Source organism: Balaenoptera borealis (genome assembly GCF_965194805.1).
Source record: "Balaenoptera borealis genome assembly, chromosome: 4".
NCBI lineage: Eukaryota > Metazoa > Chordata > Mammalia > Artiodactyla > Balaenopteridae > Balaenoptera > Balaenoptera borealis.
The window spans coordinates 57,558,236-57,579,192 of NC_138861.1; the positions used below are offsets into that span (position 1 = coordinate 57,558,236).

Sequence of the window (20,957 nt, forward strand, 5' to 3'; positions counted from 1 at the left end):
TACCTTTTGGCTTTCGCTATAAACTAATAGGCATTCAGGTTAATATGTCGCTCTTTTAATATGAGTACACCCCCGAGAGAGGTCAACTCTCCAGTGACAGATTCACTTTCAGTATCTCCAAGGCTCAGGGCCAAACTGCAGTGAGGAAATACTACCTGGAGGACTCCTGGTAACCAGAGACAGGGCTTATCCTGGAGGCGCTCCAGCCTCACTTCAAGCCTCCCCTCTGAAATACAGCAAGCACCTTTTCTTTTTCACCAAAAAGGTAAAAATTAAAATGTGACTGCAAACAAGGAGTACAATTCATTAATATTTTTATTTTGAGTTGTAATCTATTATTACTTCAAAAAGATTCACTTCAAAAAACATCCAATGGATGCTGACTTACCAATAAAAAAGTAAGTCATCGTTATATGATTTATAATACAGAATACACAATAAATTATATTTACATGCAATGACTAGACTATCACACACACGGTAAAAAAATACAGGATTTTTATGTACATTTCTAAAGATTTACATTTTCATATACAGTTTATAAAGTTTAAAAAAATTCTCTGTACTAAATCTCATGTGTACAGAGTTTATAAATCCCTATTCTTATGGCTGTACCACCACACAGATACGCTTAAAACTATAATACTACAAACACTTAGGTTTTTTTACACTTCATATTCAGTCTTGGCACCCATGTACAATACCGTTATTTTTGAAACGTGAATTACAAAGGAAATACAATGTAATCATGCAGACTTTTTTAATAGAAGAAAATGAGACAAAATGTGCTACTAGATCAACATTTATCAATTCCATAGTTCCCTAGTTCTGTTCAACTTGCTGCACTGCTCTCATACAGGTACATGCAAAACTAGATTATGGATTGTTTTAAAAACATTAAAATAATACTATAGTTTGACAACACTTAGGCATTAGGAATGCAACTATCCAACAACCCTAGTCTGTTGCTTATTTCTGTTTTGGCAGAAACCTCAAAGAAATGAAGATATTACATACTAAAATTCACAGAAATGTCAACATTATAATTCCTAAGTTTCTAGAGTCTACATCAGATAGAACACTGATCATTTAAAAAAACAAAAAAACAACAAAAAAAAGGTTTTTGACATTTAAGAGTATATTCTCTGCTCTGAGAATGGAGGGGGAGAGAGAGAGAGATCTAAGATAAACCATTAAAGGATTATCCATTGTCCCTGCAAAGGAAGCACTTGCACACTCCCAATCTGTTTCATTAAAGACACCTGAAGGCTTTATAAAAAAGTTGAAGCTACACTATTCATCTTTAAAAATCTTCTTGAAAAGTAATAAATTGAAGGTATCAGCACCTTCCCTCCTCCCCCATGTAGCTAAAGATCAAGGAGAAAAATAAAGTGCCAATGTCTGAAGTATTGTTAATTGTTTAAGAGGCACTAACCCATTTGATGGCTTAGGATTAAATATGAAAATAGGCCAGATCTGATCTGAATAATAAATAGAAGGTAGGTATTCCAGAGTCTATGCAATTCCTGCCTAGATGGGGGCTGCACCAGGAAACTACCTACTCCCCCATTTATTGCTTTGAAACCTGTACACACACGTTAATTTTGGACCCAGAACAATGAGATTTCTAAGACGGAAAGCACAGTGTCTGTGCCACTTTGAAGCTGAAGAAGAACGTGCACTCCTGATCACCGTGAGGGGAGCTGCTGAGGCTCTCTTCTCCACAACTCATATCTTCATAGGAGTCCTCGCTAAAAGGAAAAAGAGAGAGAGAAGGATCCCATCATTTAAAACACATTTAAAGGTCGTACAGGCAAAATTAAACTGCTGAACAAGTAGCTCTAGTCTCAGGATTTTTACATTCAAAATTTAAGCTCTACAGAGACAAAATTTAACTTAGAAGGACTTCCTAAAGTGAAGTGTATTGTAATCTCCTTAGAAAATACAGATTTGCTTAAGAGGTTTAAACAAATTACCACTTGCCAAACTATTATTCTTGTACCAAGTAATAACCCTGTCAGCAACTAACTATAGAATTCTAAGTATTTTAAATCCAATAAATGCAAACTAATGACAAAGATCTCCTATCATATAGTTTTTTGGTTTTTTTTTTAAATTTATTTATTTATTTTCGGCTGTGTTGGGTCTTCGTTTCTGTGTGAGGGCTTTCTCTAGTTGCGGCAAGCGGGGGCCACTCTTCATCGCGGTGCGCGGGCCTCTCACTATCGCGGCCTCTCCCGTTGTGGAGCACAGGCTCCAGACGCGCAGGCTCAGTAGTTGTGGCTCACGGGCCTAGTTGCTCCGCGGCATGTGGGATCTTCCCAGACCAGGGCTCGAACCCGTGTCCCCTGCATTGGCAGGCAGATTCTTAACCACTGCGCTACCAGGGAAGCCCTATCATATATGGTTTTGATGTCTTTCTTGCATCAATAATTGCATCACTGAACTTCTCAAATATCAAACTAAGAAACCAACGAGCTAGGAAAATGGAACTTATGGTCTCTTCTCCCTACAGCATAAAACAGTGAAATTCAATAAAATTAAATAATTCACTTTACGAACAAAAATAAACTCTGAATAAGACAACGGCATTTGACAAAACTAAAAATCTCTACAGAACTCTGCCACATCAGTGGTGGTAGTTCCCTTTACTTTCCAGTCATTTAACCCACAGCCTCTTTCCATAGGACCATTTTAGAAATTCATACTAATGTTAAAAAACCCAGAACGCTGTTTTTTTAACTAAACTGTATTTCAAAAAGCAAAGATGCGAAACAAGCAGTTTTTTTAAACAGGAGTGAAGTAAGTCAGAGAACAACAAATACTGTATGATCTCACTTATATGTGGAATCTGAAAACACAAAACAGAACTCACAGATGCAGAGAACAGATGGGTGGTTGCCGGAGTTGGGGGGAGGGGGTGGTAGGTGAAGGTGGTCAAAAGGTACAAACTTCCAGTTATAAGTCCCAGGGAGGTAATGACGTATAGGATGCTGGTTTTTGTTGTTGTTGTTGTTGTTTGTTTAATTTTTATTTTATTTATTTATTTTTTGGCTGTGTTGGGTCTTCGTTGCTGTACGCGGGCTTTCTCTAGTTGCGGCGAGCGGGGGCTACTCTTCGTTTCGGTGCGCGGGCTTCTCACAGCAGTGGCTTCTCTTGTTGCAGAGCACAGGCTCTAGGAGCACGGGCTTCGGTAGTTGTGGCTCACGGGCTCTAGAGCGCAGGCTCAGTAGTTGTGGCGCACGGGCTTAGTTGCTCCGCGGCATGTGGGATCTTCCCAGACCAGGGCTCAAACCCGTGTCCCCTGCACTGGCAGGTGGATTCTTAACCACTGGGCCACCAGGGAGGCCCCTGTTGTTGTTTTTTAATAAAGAAAAGAAGTGGGGAGAGGGGGGTACACTTCCAAACTATTGCCTATTTTAATAAAACTATTTCTGGTTAATTTTCTTACCCAAAGAAATGATGGTATCAGAGGTAGGGGCTCTGATACACAAACATCAGTAACATTTAGTCTGGGGAAGTCTCATTAGTCAAGGAACCTGCTTACCTTTCACTTTCATCAAAACACCCCACCTCCGGTATTGTGGGCAACTCAGGAACACTATAGTAGCTATTGTGGAGGTTCTGGGCTGTGCGCCTTGAAACAATCCAAACCAACTTCTTAAGATCTGGTTTGCAACATTCAGGAGAAGAATATTCAGCTAGGCATTTAGAAACTAACTCCCTCCAGTAAACAAACTCGGAGTCATTAACCTGAAAAAAATATTTAAATGAAGAGGTTATGACAGCGGTTCCCAAACCTTGCCGCACCTTGGAATCACCCTGCGATCCTTAAAAAATACTGATGCCTGGCTCCCACCCTCAGATACTCTTATTTAATTGATATGAGGTGTCATCTGGGCATCAAGGTTTTTTAAAGCTCCCCAGGTGATTCTAATGTGCAGTCAAAATCTGGTAACCACTGCTTTAGGGGAGAAGCACCACAGGTATAAATCATTTACATAGGATTCAATACAGAGAATACTCTGCCTATCTTAAGAAAGCACACTAACCTAAAAACACTAGGTCTGTTAATAAATCAATTATCAAGTATATACTTTGATAGTCGCAATGCAAAGGAATTTAACATAATTTACGTTTCTGTAACATAGCATTACTTGGATTGCTAAAATACGCATTTACATTAAGACACCAGACATATGCAAATGGAGAAGTTGGCAATGTGAGAGAAGAGGAATTCCCCCAGAAGGGCACAGTTCCTCCACCACTGGGGAGCGCCCCAATTTATTTCATGGAATCAATTTTCACCGAAGATGTTTCCAAATGACATTATTATAAAAGGTTTAGATTCAAACTAGTAAATTCGTGCTTAAAACAAAAGCTGGAAGTTATGTATTAAAACAAAATGTTTCACGTTGCATGTACTTGACCACAAAACAGATGATGATTTTATATCATCTTGGCCTCCATTTCCACCTAATCCAGTCACATCTTAATTCCCTGGCAGTCTGGCTTCTATCACTCTCTTATTCTCCTGACATCACCTCCTACATCCCCTACGTGGGGAAACCGCCAACACTGAAAACGCAGAGTTTTAATCAACCCCTAAGCAGAGGACTCCCAAGAATTTCTTATGGTTTCAACTATTATTTCCTCATGAGAAACTGCTAATCTCAATCTCCAACTATAGTTTAGCTGGAGTTTTTAGTCCAGACTGCCAAGTATCTGCTAGACATCTACCTATCTGAAAGGTATACAAGTACCTAAAATCATACTTCTTTGATCATCACAATTAACTTCTCTCCAATTTCCCTCAATGGTACCAATATTCTCTCCACCATTAGGTCCAAATCTTGGTCATTCGTGACTCCTTGCCTCATTTCCATGCTTGGCCTCTAAAAACCACTGAGTTGGGTGTACTTCCTCCTGCCTGTGACCATCACCTGGATATTCTATCTACAAACCGACCCCAAAATGATTCCCACACCCTTCTAGTCCACCAGCTTCCTGGCCGCGAGCCTCTGCTGCCCGAACCAGGTTCCCAGTCACTGTGCCTCTCACGGTCTACCCTCCTTCCCTGCTAACCACATCCCAAAGTATTCCCTGTGCTCAGAGACACAGACCCTACGGGACCGCGACACAGAACAGTAAATGACAGAACACCCTGCTTCGTGTTCAGTTCCATACTTCTCCAACTAGACTATCAGTTTAAGAAAAAGGACTGTGCTTATGTTTGGTTTACACCTCTTTATGATTGAAAAAACTTACCAGGCTGGCCTGACAAAGGAGTTTCAAAGAAAAACATAGCTGATGTTATCTTGGTAATGCTACTAAAGGGACGATGATTAGCCTACAGATGTAATGGGATGCTATTCGTGCATTTACTAACTCTACTTCTTAATATGCATTTTATTTATTTTTAATAAATTTATTTATTTATTTTTGGCTGTGTTGGGTCTTCGCTGCTGCACACAGGCTTTCTTTAGCTGTGGCGAGTGGGGGCTACTCTTCGTTGCAGGGCACGGGCTTCTCATTGCGGTGGCTTCTCATTGCAGAGCACGGGCTCAGTAGTTGCGGCTCGTGGGCTCTAGAGCGCAGGCTCAGCAGTGTGGCGCGTGGGTTTAGTTGCTCCGCGGCATGTGGGATCCTCCTGGACCAGGGCTCGAACCCGTGTCCCCTGCATTGGCAGGAGGATTCCTAACCACTGCGCCACCAGGGAAGCCCTTAATACGCATTTTAGAACAATGTGCATGGGGCAATGTAGACCGCTGTATTACCAACTGGCAAGAAGACTACAGAAGGGATGTCTAAACGTGGAAAGAAGCTAGCCTAAGTGACCAGGTTCCCTTCCAGCTTAACACTGTCTGGGTTGAAGCTGCATTTGTAGAACATCATCACTTAAGATACAAGAATAAATGAGTAAAAGTTAAGAGCCCCATAAAGTGTTACTTAATGATTAAGTCACCACAGAAAAAATAAAATAAAACACTAGGAAGAAACTTGCTTTAAATAATAAGTTCTGAAGATATTTACCTTGGAATGTTTTTTAACAAGCAGGAGAATTTCCAATAATTCAATGGATTTCAAAGTTTCTACTTCCAAATTGAGAAGGCACAAAGCTAATACAGATGGCTACAAGAAAAAAAAGAAAAATAATTTTTTTAATTCAAAATAGAAACTGCGGGGGAAAAAACAGAAACTGTGAGATATATATAAGAAAGAAATTGACTTACTTTTGCTTTTGAAAAGATAAGTCTGCAGCAGCAAGCTTTCAGCTGAGCTTCCAGTTTATCAAGGCTCAGTATTTCTTTCCTATACAATGAAAAGAAAGAACAAAATATTTATTTATTAAACTTCTAAAGATTTAAACAATTCTAAGCATTTGTCATTAAAAGTCCAAGCTGAAAGTTTGGAGCAGGTAAAAACATAAATTTCACTAGCGTTCTAATTCTTCACTGTTACTTATAGCAATGCCGAAGTAGAAAATCTTAATTTTTAATCTCACTGACCTTTCTGAAGTATGACAAAGTACTATAGTATGGTATAAGTGCAAAAAGTTTAAGGCAGTAGTAGCTTCCAATTCATAGTGCAATTTTTCTGAAATTATTTTTTCCATCCGTTTTATGTCAGAAGCAGTACATTTACATTGGCTAATCCGGATTACATCAAGAGTAGACGGAATATTGCATTCTTCTTCAACTATTCTAGCAGCCAGCAAAAAACAACAGACTCCAATGCAAGACAAATGTTTAGGTTTCACCTGAAAAACAAAGAACAAAAGATTTCTTCCAACAATTGTCACTTTAACTTAGCAAAGCAGACACTTAAAAGAATATTGTAATGAGCCCCTATTCTTAAGACAGAACACGATCAAGCTGCTTCCCTGTACTTACCCTTACACACAGTTATACTTAATCGTTTTTACATTTTAAGCTGTCTTAACCTCCCTTTAAAAAACAAAAAAGACATTTTGAGCATTTAAATTACTTAATTTAAATGCAGGTAAAAATTGTTAATGCAAGTTCAAAAGCTAGGTTTCTCACAGAGTTATACATTATATTTCAAACTTATGAAATTCATAATAGTACAACCTCCCCCAAAATAAATTAAGCCTTCCAACACCAAGAAAATATACTTTTTTGGATATAAAAATAATACATTCATCTTTGTATCTTCTTATCTATCTAAGAATCATCCCATACTTCACTGCAAATTTCCCCAAGAGACATATTGCATCAGATGAGCAGAGTAGAGCTTATGTACAAGCTGCCATGGACAGATGGCTTCCCTTTTCAGTGCCCTGAAAACTGACCCAGCAGCTGACAGCAATCCTACTGGCAGAAGTATCACCACATTTAACAGTTACTGGTAATTGGTTTTTTTTTTTAATTTATTTTTTATTGAAGTATAGTTGAATTACAATTTAATTACTGCTGTACAGCAAAGTGACTCAGTTATACATATATATACACATTCTTTTTCATATTCTTTTCCATTATGGTTTACCACAGGATATCGAATATAGTTCCCTGTGCCATACAGTAGGACCTTGTTGTTTATCCATTCTATATGTACCAGTTTGCATCTGCTAATCCCAAACTCCCACTCCTACCCTCTCCCACTCCCCTCCCCCTGGCAACCACCAAGTCTATTCTCTATGTCCCTGATTCTGTTTCTGTTTCACTAATAGGTTCATTTGTGTCATATTTTGGATTCCACATATAAGTGATATCATATGACTTGCTGGTAATTGTTAATAAGACAGTGGCTCCCTGCTTGGAAAAGATTTCTCATAGTGAAGGCAATAGGTCACCTTTAACATACTGCTATACTTCCACTTGCCACGTTTCACGTGTTTAAAAACACCTAGGCTCAAAAGAAACATAACGGAAGATGAAAATATGAAAACCTTATTTTGAGAGCTATGTATATAGAAACACCTAAAAAAACAGTAGTCTTCATTTTTTCACATCTTTAAAGAGAAGGTATGTAAGAGGTACAGGAAAACCTAACTTAAGATACAGTAATATGCTTACTTTTGTAGTCTCTTAATCTGGACTAAAGATCACAATTCCGAAAATTAAAAATGTTTATCTATAGTGACATAATTACATTCATTTGCCAAATATTTACTGAATCCTTGTATTCTAGGCATCGTGCTAGGCACTGGGTATAAAAAAATGAAGTTTTATTTATAAAAACGATGAAATACCTTCATAAGAGCCAAGAATCTGTCCAAAATATTGACAGCCAGGACAAAAGTTTCAGTGCAAGATCCAAAAAAGTTGGTTAAACTCCTTAAATCTTCTACTTTGGCATTTCTCAATCTTGGACACAAAGTGTTATCATTCTGCAACAAAAACCAAGAGCCAAAGTTTATGATTGTCTTAGAACTAGAATGGACAATACACAGAGTTAGATTCAAATAAGGTAATTTTTTCCCCTGAATCTTCAAGAATATGGGGGACTATCACTTAACCAAAGCACTACAGTTTTTCAGATACAAAATGTGTACACAACACTGCTTTTTAAAAATATACATCATAGAAGACATTCAGCAATTCAATATAAAGCAAACTGTTGCCACACTTCCAGAGGATAAGAGCAAATATAATTCAATTCCCTTGTAATGGACATCTAGAAGGTTCCTTGCTTGTTTTCTTTAAAAAAAAAAAAATCACTTAAGAGCCTACTATACAGAAGTATTGCATAGGCAGAGGGTATTTCCACAAATGACCTGCTCAATTCCCAGGGGGTCTCCCACCCTGAAGCTGCAGGCTGGGGAGTGCCACATTTGAAGCCACACTTCCCTAGATTTAGTATCACTCTCATTTTTGCTAAGAAACAAAAGCATGACCCTGTATTAAGATTTATCTTAGTACTCTAGGACGACCACTTGTGGTCTTAAGAAACTTTGCAGCCTTTGGTCTAGATTCAACTAAAAAAAAAAAAAAAAAAAATTAAAGTTATCTCCCCAAGCCCTGTCAGCGACTAGAGCAAGTTATCTTTCCTGGCACTTACCTCCGGGGTAGCCTCGATCAAGCTCAGCCCTTTTTCTCGAGGTTGGAATCTCTGTTCCTGTTCTAGGTAGAGGTTCAACAATCCGAAGAGCTGGACCCCTTCACGACCGGCCAAGTACTCTGCCCCCAAATCCTTCATCTGTAGCAAAGACACCACACACAGTTAGAATGTATCCTGGAGGGGGGAGGGGGGAGGGGGGAAGCACAAAAGAGCTGGGGCCAATACCTCCAGCGAGGGGCGCCCCAGCACACCCTGGAGAAAAGCGGGTGAGGGCACCAGTCACGTCCAGCCGAACCCCGGAGCAATCCTCCCCGACCGCCAGGGAGGTGTGGCAGGGGGAGGGGCCGTGGTCACGTCCGCCGGCTAGCGCTGGGTCAGACCGGCCAGCCCCGGTCTCCCAGCCGTTTCACAAACAGGAAACTGTCCTCTGGCGGCGGTGTCCGGACGGTCCGCCCCACCTGAAGTCCCGGGGGGAGGGGTTTCTGCCCAGTGGAACGCACCGGGGTCTCCGAGAGCAGCGGGTCCGGGAGGTAGGGGCTTTGCACAACGTGGGGGGAGGGAAAGTCTCGCGACTGAACAAAGAACCGGAGGGAGGAGACTCCCGAGCCCCGCCCCTCCCGCGGAGCCCAGCTCCAGAAGCCCCTCTCGCTGGAGTCCAGCCCCCAAGCCTTCCCCATCCGCTTCGGCAGCGCCTCCTCTGAACAAAACCCGAGTGGCAGAGACCTAGGTCCCAGAGAGCGCTGGGGTGGCGCGGCCCACGCGATCGGGGTCTGGGGACAGAAATCCAGCCCGCCCCGTGCCCAGACAATACCCTTCCATCCACCGATGCCCTGATTCCGCAACTCTGCGGAGACCCGGGGCTGTCAATCCAAGAAGAACCACCCCAGCGAGCCACCGTGACAAAATGAGGGAGGGGGGACACCAAAGAACTGTCTTCAGCCTCCTCGACCCTCCATCCATCCATCGCATCAGCATCTCTCCGCCTCTGGGCGCCCACTGCCCCAGGGCTGAGGGCAGGACCGGAATCGCTCCCCAAGCTGAGGGGTGGGCACTCTGACATCGCTCCTCGCAGTCCCGACCATGAACAAAGAAGCTCCGCGGTCCCGGGTGGGCCCACTCACCGTGCTGGAGTCGCGCCTCCACCGGCCCGCGGCGTCACGGTCGGATGGGACTGGGCGCGGCGGGGACGTCCGGACCTGTCTCCGAGGTCAGGGACCCGCCGCCTCAGTGGTGCCCCCGACCGGCATCCGACCCTTCCCCCCTACCACCGCCGCCTCGGCCTCACAGCCCCGGCTTCATCCCGCTCCCCGCGCGCCCACCCTCCGGCTGGGGCGCTGCGCCGGTCCCTCTAGCCCTGCCCCACTATGGGTTGCACCGCCGCTGACGCCGCCACCACCGCGGAGGCCCCAACAAAACCCCTTGTTTTTGTTTTGAGTTTCCGACGCCCCCAAGGGGGCGGGGCACGTGACTCTCCGCGGAGGGATCCGCTGCCTCCTCAACAGACTTTGAAAAAGAGTCCCTCCCCTAAGTGTATGTCTCCAGCCAGCTTTGTGGCCTCCTCAGCTCGCCTTTGCTTTACTGAGCCACTCCTCCCTCCCAAGGAGGAGGATGGAATCTGGGCACGGCTTTATTCCTCTATTGATCCTACGGAGGAAGGAAAGGGAGTGATAGGCGTGAGGGGCGGAAGGAGATAGTTTCTGGTCGCATTGCACCTTTTAAAGGTCCCCGATTTGTTTTGTTTTCGCTGTTTTGAAAAGTCCGCCCAAAGTAGCGGGCTCCCCGATTGGATATCGGTGGGGGCGAGCAGGATGCTGAAGCTCTGATTCAGTCTCGAATCCGGATTGGCTAACTGATTATCCTTTGAGCCCTCTGATTGGTTTTCACTGTATCCTGCGCTTCTATCTGCCTCAGGGCCTTAGCAACTCTGGTGTCTGGATTGCGCATGCCTGGGTGGACCACTTCGGAGAAATTCACTAACCTGCCCCGGGGTCTGTACCTTCCCACCGCCATCACCAGCACCGCCCCCCCACCCCACCCCCACCCCCGGCCCGGTCCCAAGGGAATACCACGTTTGGTTCTCACCTCCGAAGAGCTAGAACAGCTAGATAACTTTTGTGACAACTTCTTCCACCACGGGAGGGTTTTCTACGTTCCTTCTTTATTTTGTTCTGCAGGTCAATTTTGCGATAACCAGTCAAGTTATTGTAAAATTTTCGGGGTGCTTACTGAAATATTTACGAGTAAAATGCTATCATCTTTGTATTTGCTTTAAAGTTTACCGACCAAAAGGAAAAAAAAAAAAAAATGGAGAGGAACTGTGAAACAAGATTGGCAAAAAGAGTTGTTGAAACTGGGTGATGGATACAGGAGGGTTTGTTATACTATTCTTTCTACTTTTGTGTACCTTGAAATTTTTCCGTAATAAAAATAAATATTCAATAAAGGGACTTTTAAAAACAAAAAATTACCTGTGCACATTGACGATGGCAAGTAAACATCTAATAATAGCCTACGTCCTGAGGTTGTACTTGTACTGTTGTTTTAATGAAGACTCAGAGAGGCTTCTTGGTCCTTGGTCACCCATAAATTATCATTTATTGTCCATTACAGAGTTGTTATTAAGAGGCGACACCTCTCCTGAGGCGGGGCAAAAAGCAAAGCAAAGAGTGCCTTAGGCTGGAGAAAATTTCACGTGGAATATTTTGGGGGGATGTAAGAGGCTCTCCTCCAACGTTTATAGTTATTTTCTTTACTTTCTCTTGCTTCAGTTCCTCGCTGGCCATCTGCTAAATATGCAAATCGGTAAATAACACTTTCTCGAGTTCTACTCTAAATAATTAGCCCTAAGGAACTGAATTCTCTTTTCTGCCCTTCTGTATGTTTTCTGTGAATTGTTTGGTTACTTGTAAAATTGTTTGGTTACTTGTAAAATATGCACGTAACATAGCTTTCACAACAGCTTTTTCTTTTTTCCAGAGCAGCTAAGGAATTTTAGAAATAGATCCCTTTGCATATTAGCTGGGACTAGACATAGATGTCTGGAGCACAGAGCAACTGGGGGGAGGGCAGCTCAAAGAGCTAATCCTCCTATTTCAGAGAGGTGTGGCCTTGTTCAGGGTTTTGGAAATTTAATAAAATTACATTAACAGATGGGGACTTTTTTTCAAGTAAAAGGGCAAAGGTAGAAGAGGAACATAAGATACAGAATAAGTGATGTGAAGAAGGAAATGTAAAATTATGTGGTAGAAGATTTTTTAAATAATAGAAAAGATATAAGACAAAAAGGAAGAAATGGAGAAATTGGCCTTTGCCTACATCACTAACTGTTATAGAGGTCTACAAAATGTATACTATTTATTTTATAATTGTTATTTCATGTATCTTCTAACAGGCAGCCTCTTGAATGAGCAGTTCTCTCTCAAGAAAGCTTTGTAAATGCTGTTGAATTTCCTCCTCTTTGCAGACCCTGTTCAGTATAGAAAAGACTGATCAAGTTCTCTGATATGGAGCCCCTTGTTTTTAGTCCATGTGTCTTTTTAAGATAAAGGAAAGCAATCATTAAAAAATAACTGGTCCAGTAATTAAATCATCCTTCTTTTAAAAAAAAAAAAACACCTCCTTTTAACAATGATTATCTTCTGGGGGAGAAAATGATGCAAGTCTTTTCTTTTGACTCTGCTGATTCTTTTTTGTTTTTGGATGTGTGTTAATTTTTTTAATTTCAAAAATTTTTTTAAAGATTTTTTAATGACAGCCTTCCTCCAGGCTTTATTTGTCCTTATCACGTTGGCTCACTTTGCTGCAGTTGTAGGTCTTAGGTATCAAAAAGACATTCTCCCCTAGGCTAATCAGCCTTTACCTGTCAGCTGCCTTTCAGTCTTTGCTAAGCTCTCTTGAGGGCAATTTTCCTTCATCATGTGCGCATACAAAATAGGGAATCAGAAATCTGGCAGTCCCCAAGAAGGGCTTGGAGGGGACTTATCTCATTATATTTGGTCTTCTGCAGCACACTGATGGAGGTGCAGTGGGGTTGGGTGATAGTCTGCCCCCCATAACCCCACGGAAGCCTGACAGGGAACCAGCTGTCCTCAGTGACATCTGAAACTGTGAAACTAGAAGGTGGGCACAGAGCAGGAAATAAACAGCAGCACAGCCACACAGAAACAATGCCTTCATTCAGCGAATCCTCGACTCCTGAGGAGTGTCCTTCAAACCTACCCACACTTAAGCTTCTACCTTGAAAAGAAAATAGCACATTCCCAAGTGGCTGCTGCCTTGCTGCCCCCAATGCCTTAAACTCAACTTCCCTGAACTTTGTAAGGCATCAAAATTCCCACAAAACTTTCCAGGTATCATCTTCCTCCTCACAAATGATAGGTTTAGATAATAAACCCTGGCTTTTTACTCAACAGACGTTTAAGGAATACACGCTAGATGCCAGACATGGTACTAGGCAGAGACACAAAAATTGATAAACAAAACACAGTCCCAGAATATGCCTTGGTGTATCTGAGGTGTAGGGCAAAAGCTCCAGCAAGCAATCAAAATACCTGACTTTGAGTCCCAGCTTTCCTACTCATTGGAGATAATGCCTCAAATACCTTGAATAATTTGATTTATCCAGAGCCTTAGCTTTTTTTTTTTTTTTTTTTAATTCTTTTGGCCAAGCCACACAGCATGTGGGATCTTAGTTCCCAGACCAGGGATGGAACCCACGTCCCCTGCTTTGGAAGGGCAGAGACTTAACCATTGGACTGCCAGGGAAGTCCCAGGAGCCTCAGCTTTCTAATCTGAAAAAGCAAACATACAAATAAACAAATGGCTGGGGGAGGGGAGACCCCGGGGAGTAGTTGTTTCTACCTGATGTAAAGATTAAATACAAACAGGTGTAAAAGCACTTTTGCTATGTACCCCTGGGCTGATGGGACTTTCACAATGCTGTGACTTCAAGAAGGGATCATCCCTAACCTCATCAAATGAAAGCAGCTCTACAAGGGAAAGAAACTCAGGATCAGGATGGGTAAAGCTGACGAAAGGCCACACTTCCTCTTCCCCTCTGCTCACTATTTCTAGCTCTCTGCCTAGGCTGTTTTCTGTTCTTAAGGGTGGTTTGCAGCCCCAAACTTCCTGTGCTTAGAGTAACCTTACTAGCAGAACCTGTAAAGGAGACAGGAATTCTTGTCAGAGGGAGAGAAACAGGGAAAGCATAACCTAACCAGGGGTTGAAGTAATTCAGATTTTTTAACCAAGGGTTCATTTTTGAACGTGAACTTGAAAGAATGAGAATTTATAGGCAGACAATTAATTCCTTTCTTCAAGCAATCAGAGAATAAATCAAGGAACGTCTCATATATTCTGCTTTCTGACTTTCTTATGGACAAGACTTCAAATCTGAAATAGCAAATCCAACATTCTAATCTATTTTGGTATAGATATTTTGTTGCTGTTATTGTTAAAGGTAGAAGCATGTTGCACCTTTCAGGGAGCTTATTTATGCAAGGGTTAGGGATATTCATTCCCACATGCTGATGTACTCAGTCTTGGAATTGAGGGAGTTATCTTCACTGTAGAGGCCCTCTCAATGACCACAGCAAGGCTTTTTCCAGCCAGCCAGATTAGCCCCTCCCAGCCCTGCTAGCCTGCAAGTGAGTGAGTCTTGTGCAAACTATCTCTGAAACCTGAGAACTCAAAGCTCACTTGCCTCTGTGGCTGACTCTTGACTTTAGTATCCAGACCTCTTTCTGTTAGACTGAAAGTCAACTGGAATAAATGGAGTAGCCCTGACAAGGTGTGGAAAGACCGGCAAAGGGGGGTGCAACTGAGAATATGGCGATTCCTGAAATCAGAGCTGATTATCTGAAAATGGTGGGTCTGTTCCAAGGCAAATATATCTGAAGTAGCCCAGGCTGCATTCTGGGACACTGTACATTATTATTTACATAGCACATTCCTCTTTTATGATTTATCCCAAGAACCATAACCTAAGTCAAATACTTCCAGTCTTGTCTTGACATCATAGTGCTATGGGAAATTGACACTGTCAGCAAAGAATCACTTAGAAGACATCTGTTGAATATATTGTCTTATTCCTAAAGGAAGTTTTTAGTTTCTGTGAAAGTATTACATGTTCATCTCAAATGAAAAGGCAATTGGCATTTAAAGTGATATGAACAAGTAATATAAGCTTAAATTTTGCTTTTGTTTTTAAGTGTCTTCAGAATGAGGGTTTAACTTCTAAAAATAAAGATTGCTTTATTTCAAGATTCTCAGGTCTGTTTAATTACACATATTATTATGTTTTTCAACCACATTCTGAACAAGAAATTACGACTACATGCAGGAACTAGTTGTTTTTTTTTTCCCTTCTGGGGATGGGGGAGGGGGAGTTGAAACTTTACAGTTTGGAGGGGTTCTCTCTAGGAAAAAGTAGAATTTAGAAATACAAATTAGATATGAAAGTGAGTATTTATTTTAAATGGGACAAATCCAGAAAAATTGTAAATTTTTAAAAGTTGACATATCCTCATGTTCCAGTGATCTATTGTTGGGTAATGAATCACCCAAAACTTAGTGGCTTAACCAGCAACAATAAATGTATTATCATCTTCCACAGTTCTGGGTTTGGCTGAGCTCAGCTAGCAGTCCTTGCTCGGGGTTTTTCACGAGGTTGCATTTAGATGGTGGCTGGAGCTGGAGCCACCTTGTGGCTCATTCCTTACGTGTCTGCAGTGGACGTTGACTGTGGGCTGGGACCCCAGCTGACTCCTACATAGGTGGCCTCTCCACGTGGTCTTTCTACTTCTTCATGGCATGGTGACAACGCTCAAAGAAAACCGGGTGAACATTGTACCTCATTTTATGAACCAGGCTTGGCAGTCACATAGCTTCTATAATAGTTTCATATTGCTACTATGACAAATTACCACAGATGTAGCAACTTAAAACAACACATTTACTATCTTGCAGTTCTGGAGGTCTCAAGTTTGAAATGGGTTTCGCTGAGCTAAAATCAAGGTGTCGGCAGGGCTGCATTCTATCTGGAGGCTCTGTGGAAAATATATTTCCTTGCCTTTTCCAGCTTCCAGACACCACTGTATTCCTTGGCTCACGGCCCCTTCCTTCATCTTCAAAGCCAGCATCGTAGCCTCTTCAAATCTTTCTCAATTCTGACTCTTCTGTCTTCCTTTTCCACTTATAAAGATCCTTGTAATTACATTGGGTAATTACCTGGATGATCTAGAATAATCTCTCCATCTCAAAGTCCATTGATTAGCAAGCTTAATTCCATCTGCAATCTTAATCGCCCCCTCACCATATAACATGCCATGTTCTCATGTTCTGGGGATTAGGACATGGACATCTTTGGGTGCCATTATTCTGCCTTAATCAGCATTCCTTCAGCCACAGTCAAGAGTCTGCTCATGTTCCAGGTTCAAGGGCAAGGGAACAGAGACTCCACCTCTTGATGAGAGGCATGTTGATCACACGGTAAGAAGAGTATGTGAGATGGGAGGTATTGTTGGGATCATCTCTGGAAAGTAAAATCTTCCACACAAATATCAAAAATTGAGGAAATGGACTTCCCTGGTGGTGCAGTGGTTAAGAATCCGCCTGCCAATGCAGGGGACACAGGGTCAAGCCCTGGTCTGGGGAGATACCACATGCCGCAGAGCAACTAACCCTGCGAGCCACAACTACTGAGCCCACGCGCGACAACTACTGAAGTCTGCGTGCCTAAGCCCATGCTCTGCAACAAGGGAAGCCACCACAATGAGAAGCCCACGCATCGCAATGAAGAGTAGCCCCCGCTCGCCGCAACTAGAGAAAGCCCTTGCACAGCAACAAAGACCCAAGGCAGACAAATAAATAAATAAATAAATTTATTTTTAAAAATTGAGGCAATGCCATGATAATTTTTATTAATAAATTTCCTGACATGTGGCTATAAAACTTTTTGTCAGGGCTTCCCTGGTGGCACAGTGGTTGGGAATCCACCTGCCAATGCAGGGAACACGGGTTCGAGCCCTGGTCCAGGAAGATCCCACATGCCGCGGAGTGACTAAGCCCGTGAGCCACAACTACTGAAGCCTGCGCGCCTATAGCCCGTGCTCCGCAACAAGAGAAGCCACCCCAGTGAGAAGCCCGCACACCACAACGAAGAGTAGCCCCTGCTTGCCGCAACTAGAGAAAGCCCGCACGCAGCAACAAAGACTAAGTGCAGCCAAAAAAATAAATTAATTAATTTTTTAAAAAAAACAAAACTTTTTGTCAATATTTTTGACTGCAAACTGTCTGATCACATCTTCATAAGATAAGAATATTGTGATATAATTTTCTATGGAGAAAAATATTTTAGTCTCTCCCCTAGCATGGTGGATCAATTTTTTTTAATTGTTCATATTTTAAAATATTTCTTTCAGTTTTACAATTCATTATTGATATCATGTGATATTTTAGAATTGATGTTTGATTTGAGAAAAACTTTATCAAAATTTTTTCATGTATGAGCTATAAAAGTTCAGGGTATCAGTGAAGACTAGTCATACTCATTAATTAGCTTGTTGTCTGTTTCCTTATTGCAGAAACATATTTTGAGTTTCATGTTATCTTTGTCAACATCAGTATGTTGTATCAAATCAGCAAGAAATTTCAATATATTTCAAAATGATATTATGATTCCTTCCTCTTCATTGATGAGAGTATCAGACAATCCAAGAGCCTATCTATTACTTCTACTAGAAAAGTCTCTCCTTCTTTTAGGGGACTACCACTTTTGGAATGATCTGGAAGAAAAATCTGTTCAAATTAGTGTCTTTATATCCAAGCACATTCCATTGATTTTATCATGCATTTTTATCACTTTTATTTCATCTCATTAATTTTTTAATCAGAATTTTATCTTAGTTCTTAAATAAAAACACTTATAGATGACAAAGAAGGCACTTTTCTTTTACATCCAAATTAGAGGTTTGTAATTTCTCAATTGCTTTATTGAAACATTCCAAAATGCGTTTCCAAATTTCAGTTAAAATGGTGTGTCCCACAACTCAGCTTCCCCTTAGCCAGATCCCCAAAATACTGGTGGACCCTAAGGACCTCCAAACACAAGGGAAAATGGTACAGTGCGATTTGACGTGGAGAAAGACAGCAGCCTTAACTGACTGCAGTTAAAATGTCTTACTTTTGGAAAACTAAAAAAAAAATAACACATATGTGAACATTCTGCTAGGGCCCGTCCTGAGACCTCTGAAGGAACCAGGCAAGCAAGGAGCCCGAAGCTAAATGTCATTATCTTCACAATAAATCCACACTTGGTCATCAATAATTAACTAACTGTCTTGCACTGTACTAAGTGGTTTATACATACTGACATAATTGTAATGCCCATAACACACACAGATGCAGAAATAGAGACCCAGAGAGTTTAAGTAACTTGATCCCACAGCCAGACAGTGGTGGAGTCAGTATTCAATAGCAGACAATCTGATACTAGGACCTGCAGTCTTAACCACTATTTTACGTAGTGATCCTGGTATCCAGGAAGAAGGAGCAAATTGGACATAAACTTGATCCATTTGCCTATACTTTCTATTAAATTCATACAAAATGGTTGCATCGGTAGTTTAGGTTAGCCTAAACCAAGGCAATTTGGATTTGGATGTTTTATTAGGAAATTTAATCAATAAACTATCCACCTGCATGCTTTTGTATGTGTTTCTTTTCTTTGTTTGTTTGTTTTTTCAATAGCAAGTGAATACACTTTTGAGAAATCTGATTTCTCTCTACCAAACAAAACTGAAAAGAAACTGTCCAGATAGAGACCAGACCTACCAGGATTAACTGCCCTTGCCCTGGAGTTTTGAATTAACATGTTTCTAACAAAGCAGGCCAATTGTTTCAGCATAGTTCTACCACTCAAATCCCAAGAAAGTCAGTAGGAAAGAAAAAAGAGGTTCTTTCTTTTCTGCCTGCCTTTAGACATTGCAGGAAGATGTCTAAGACTTTTGAACATCATGTGAGTATGTCATATTAGTAGTTTACAAATGTTTAGGTGCCAGAGGGAAACTGCTGCTGTGTTCCTACTGATTCTCCTAGGGGTGTTTGAGCTGTTTTCCATCTTTTGACATGGAAGCATTTTTTTGTCTTTACAACTGAAGATTATAACCAACAAATACTTTGCCCTATCATGGCTGGTTCTGCTCTTATATTCTCACCTGCATACCATCATTTTAGGTGGAGGTCAAGGCCCTCTGATCACTGCTAAAAATAGCAGATTTGAGCTTTACAGCCTGTGCTGGACAGAAGGAGGGTGGAGATGGGGAGGGGTGGCACAAACACAATATGCAGAAGATACAGATGTGTACCCAGAAGTTACCAATTTATTGTGTTTATAGTGTTGTGCAATGTTTGTAAGTTTTTATGATGGATATAATAATATTATCTCTAGAGCTTCTATGTAAATATTGTAGAAAAGTATTGACTCGTTATGCATGAAGATTAGCCTCCTAGAATATTCAGGTTTCCGTAGCCATGTGTTTTATAAATGCAGGCCATGCCATGTTTCAAATTTTTTACTGCCTCTTTTGTTTAGTTTAATAAACATTATCTAGGCAGCTGTTGAGGCACAGTAGTGAAAATTGGAGATACAAAGTGACTATGGTTAGGCCCTGCCCACAGGGAGCTTACAGCCTAGGTGGGGAGAGCCCAGGTGGCAAATAACAATATTACAGTGTGATCTGGACAACCCCAGGAGTGTGTACAAAGCATAGCAACAAGATAGAGAGAGAATAGTTATCTCAGGAGGGGAAGGGAGATTGGGTAAATCTGTTCAGAGGAGGAGATTCTTGGCTGCTTCTAGAAAAATTGCTTCTACTGTGTGACTATGTCTTCTCCCTTCAACTCAGAATGTTATATTCATTTTTAAAAGGAAGCATCTTCTGCTCTCAGAACAGATTAGCAGCACGTGAGCTCCTCAAGACTACATGTTGGTAGAACTTCCACCTTCAGAATGTTCTTTTAACACTGGTATTTCTCAGATACTTGTGAAATTCATTATCCTAACTAAAACCACTGCAAGTTATATTTTGTGACTTATTTAGACTAAGTCAGAATATTGCCACTTCCCTATAAGTGGATTATTTAATATATTGTATTATATATAATATATTTAATATATTTTAATTATAAAATAACTAAAATATATTACAGAAAATGTGGAAAAAGAAAAAAAATTACCTATAACCAAACAATCTAATACAACTAACGTTATTGTGATGATGTAAAATCTTCTGGTCTCTTTTCTGATAGATATATATATATTTTTTTATTGTATTGTGAAATATACATACAAGAGAGTATATATAGTATATGCATAATTTAAAGACCATTGATGAAACAAGTGATTGTGTATCCACTATCCAAGCTAATAAATAGAATATAATCTGTACCTTGAACCCTCTGGATGTCTTACTTAGACCACATCCCCACTCTCTCTCCCTAAAAGTAGCGCTAGTAACATTTTCAGTTAATCATTCCCTTCCTTTTTAAAATAGATTATTTTGCATGTATCCCCCAATAATATATTGTTTAGTGTTCGAACTTTATATAAGTGGAATCACATTGAATATATTCTTCTGTGACTTTTTTTTCCTTAACATTAAGGCTTTTGATGTTGTTGTTTGTTTGCTTGGGAGAGGACCTGAGTGGGAGCCTGCCTGAGAATACCAGGTGCTGTCAGCTTTGCCACCCTCTCCCACTCAACGTTATGTTTTTGACCTTGATCCATGTTTGCCTATAGCCATAGAAATTTTTATTGCTATATAATATTCTACCGTATGAAAATACCACACTCTATTTATCTGTTCCTACTGTGGATGGACTTTGGAAATCCTTCCAGTTTAACACTTTTACAAAAACTGCTGCAATTCATGTTTCCC

The 20,957-nt window shown here is 41.0% G+C and overlaps 1 protein-coding gene and 1 long non-coding RNA gene across 3 annotated transcripts in view; both read right to left on the reverse strand.

Moving 5' to 3' along the window:
• Nucleotides 1-20,957, reverse strand: part of LOC309627486 — a 564,569-nt gene that overhangs the window by 231,317 nt on the left and 312,295 nt on the right. The window lies entirely within an intron of this gene.
• On the reverse strand, nucleotides 482-12,798 carry CCNG2 (cyclin G2). Of its 2 annotated transcripts, none has more exons than XM_082389415.1 (8): nucleotides 10,143-12,798; nucleotides 9,022-9,159; nucleotides 8,213-8,350; nucleotides 6,510-6,760; nucleotides 6,234-6,312; nucleotides 6,034-6,132; nucleotides 3,548-3,753; nucleotides 482-1,751 (listed from the first exon to the last, which is right to left on the reverse strand). In XM_082389415.1, the coding sequence occupies exons 2-8, from the start codon at nucleotides 9,157-9,159 to the stop codon at nucleotides 1,628-1,630; spliced, it is 1,035 nt and encodes a 344-aa protein (XP_082245541.1). In that variant the 5' UTR covers nucleotides 10,143-12,798; the 3' UTR covers nucleotides 482-1,627. The 2 variants fall into 2 exon arrangements, with proteins under 2 accessions (XP_082245541.1, XP_082245542.1); XM_082389416.1 differs by lacking the exon at nucleotides 10,143-12,798 and adding an exon at nucleotides 9,247-10,131.

What these genes read in the sequence shown, in the direction of transcription:
- CCNG2 (XM_082389415.1), bottom strand. Translation starts at nt 9,159, where the DNA reads ATGAAGGATTTGGGGGCAGAGTACTTGGCCGGTCGTGAAGGGGTCCAG. An exon ending in GATTCTTGGCTCTTATGAAG is followed by an intron (nt 6,761 to 8,212) that starts GTATTTCATCGT and finishes TTTGTTTTTCAG; the next exon opens with GTGAAACCTAAACATTTGTC. An exon ending in TTATCTTTTCAAAAGCAAAA is followed by an intron (nt 6,133 to 6,233) that starts GTAAGTCAATTT and finishes TTTTTCTTGTAG; the next exon opens with CCATCTGTATTAGCTTTGTG.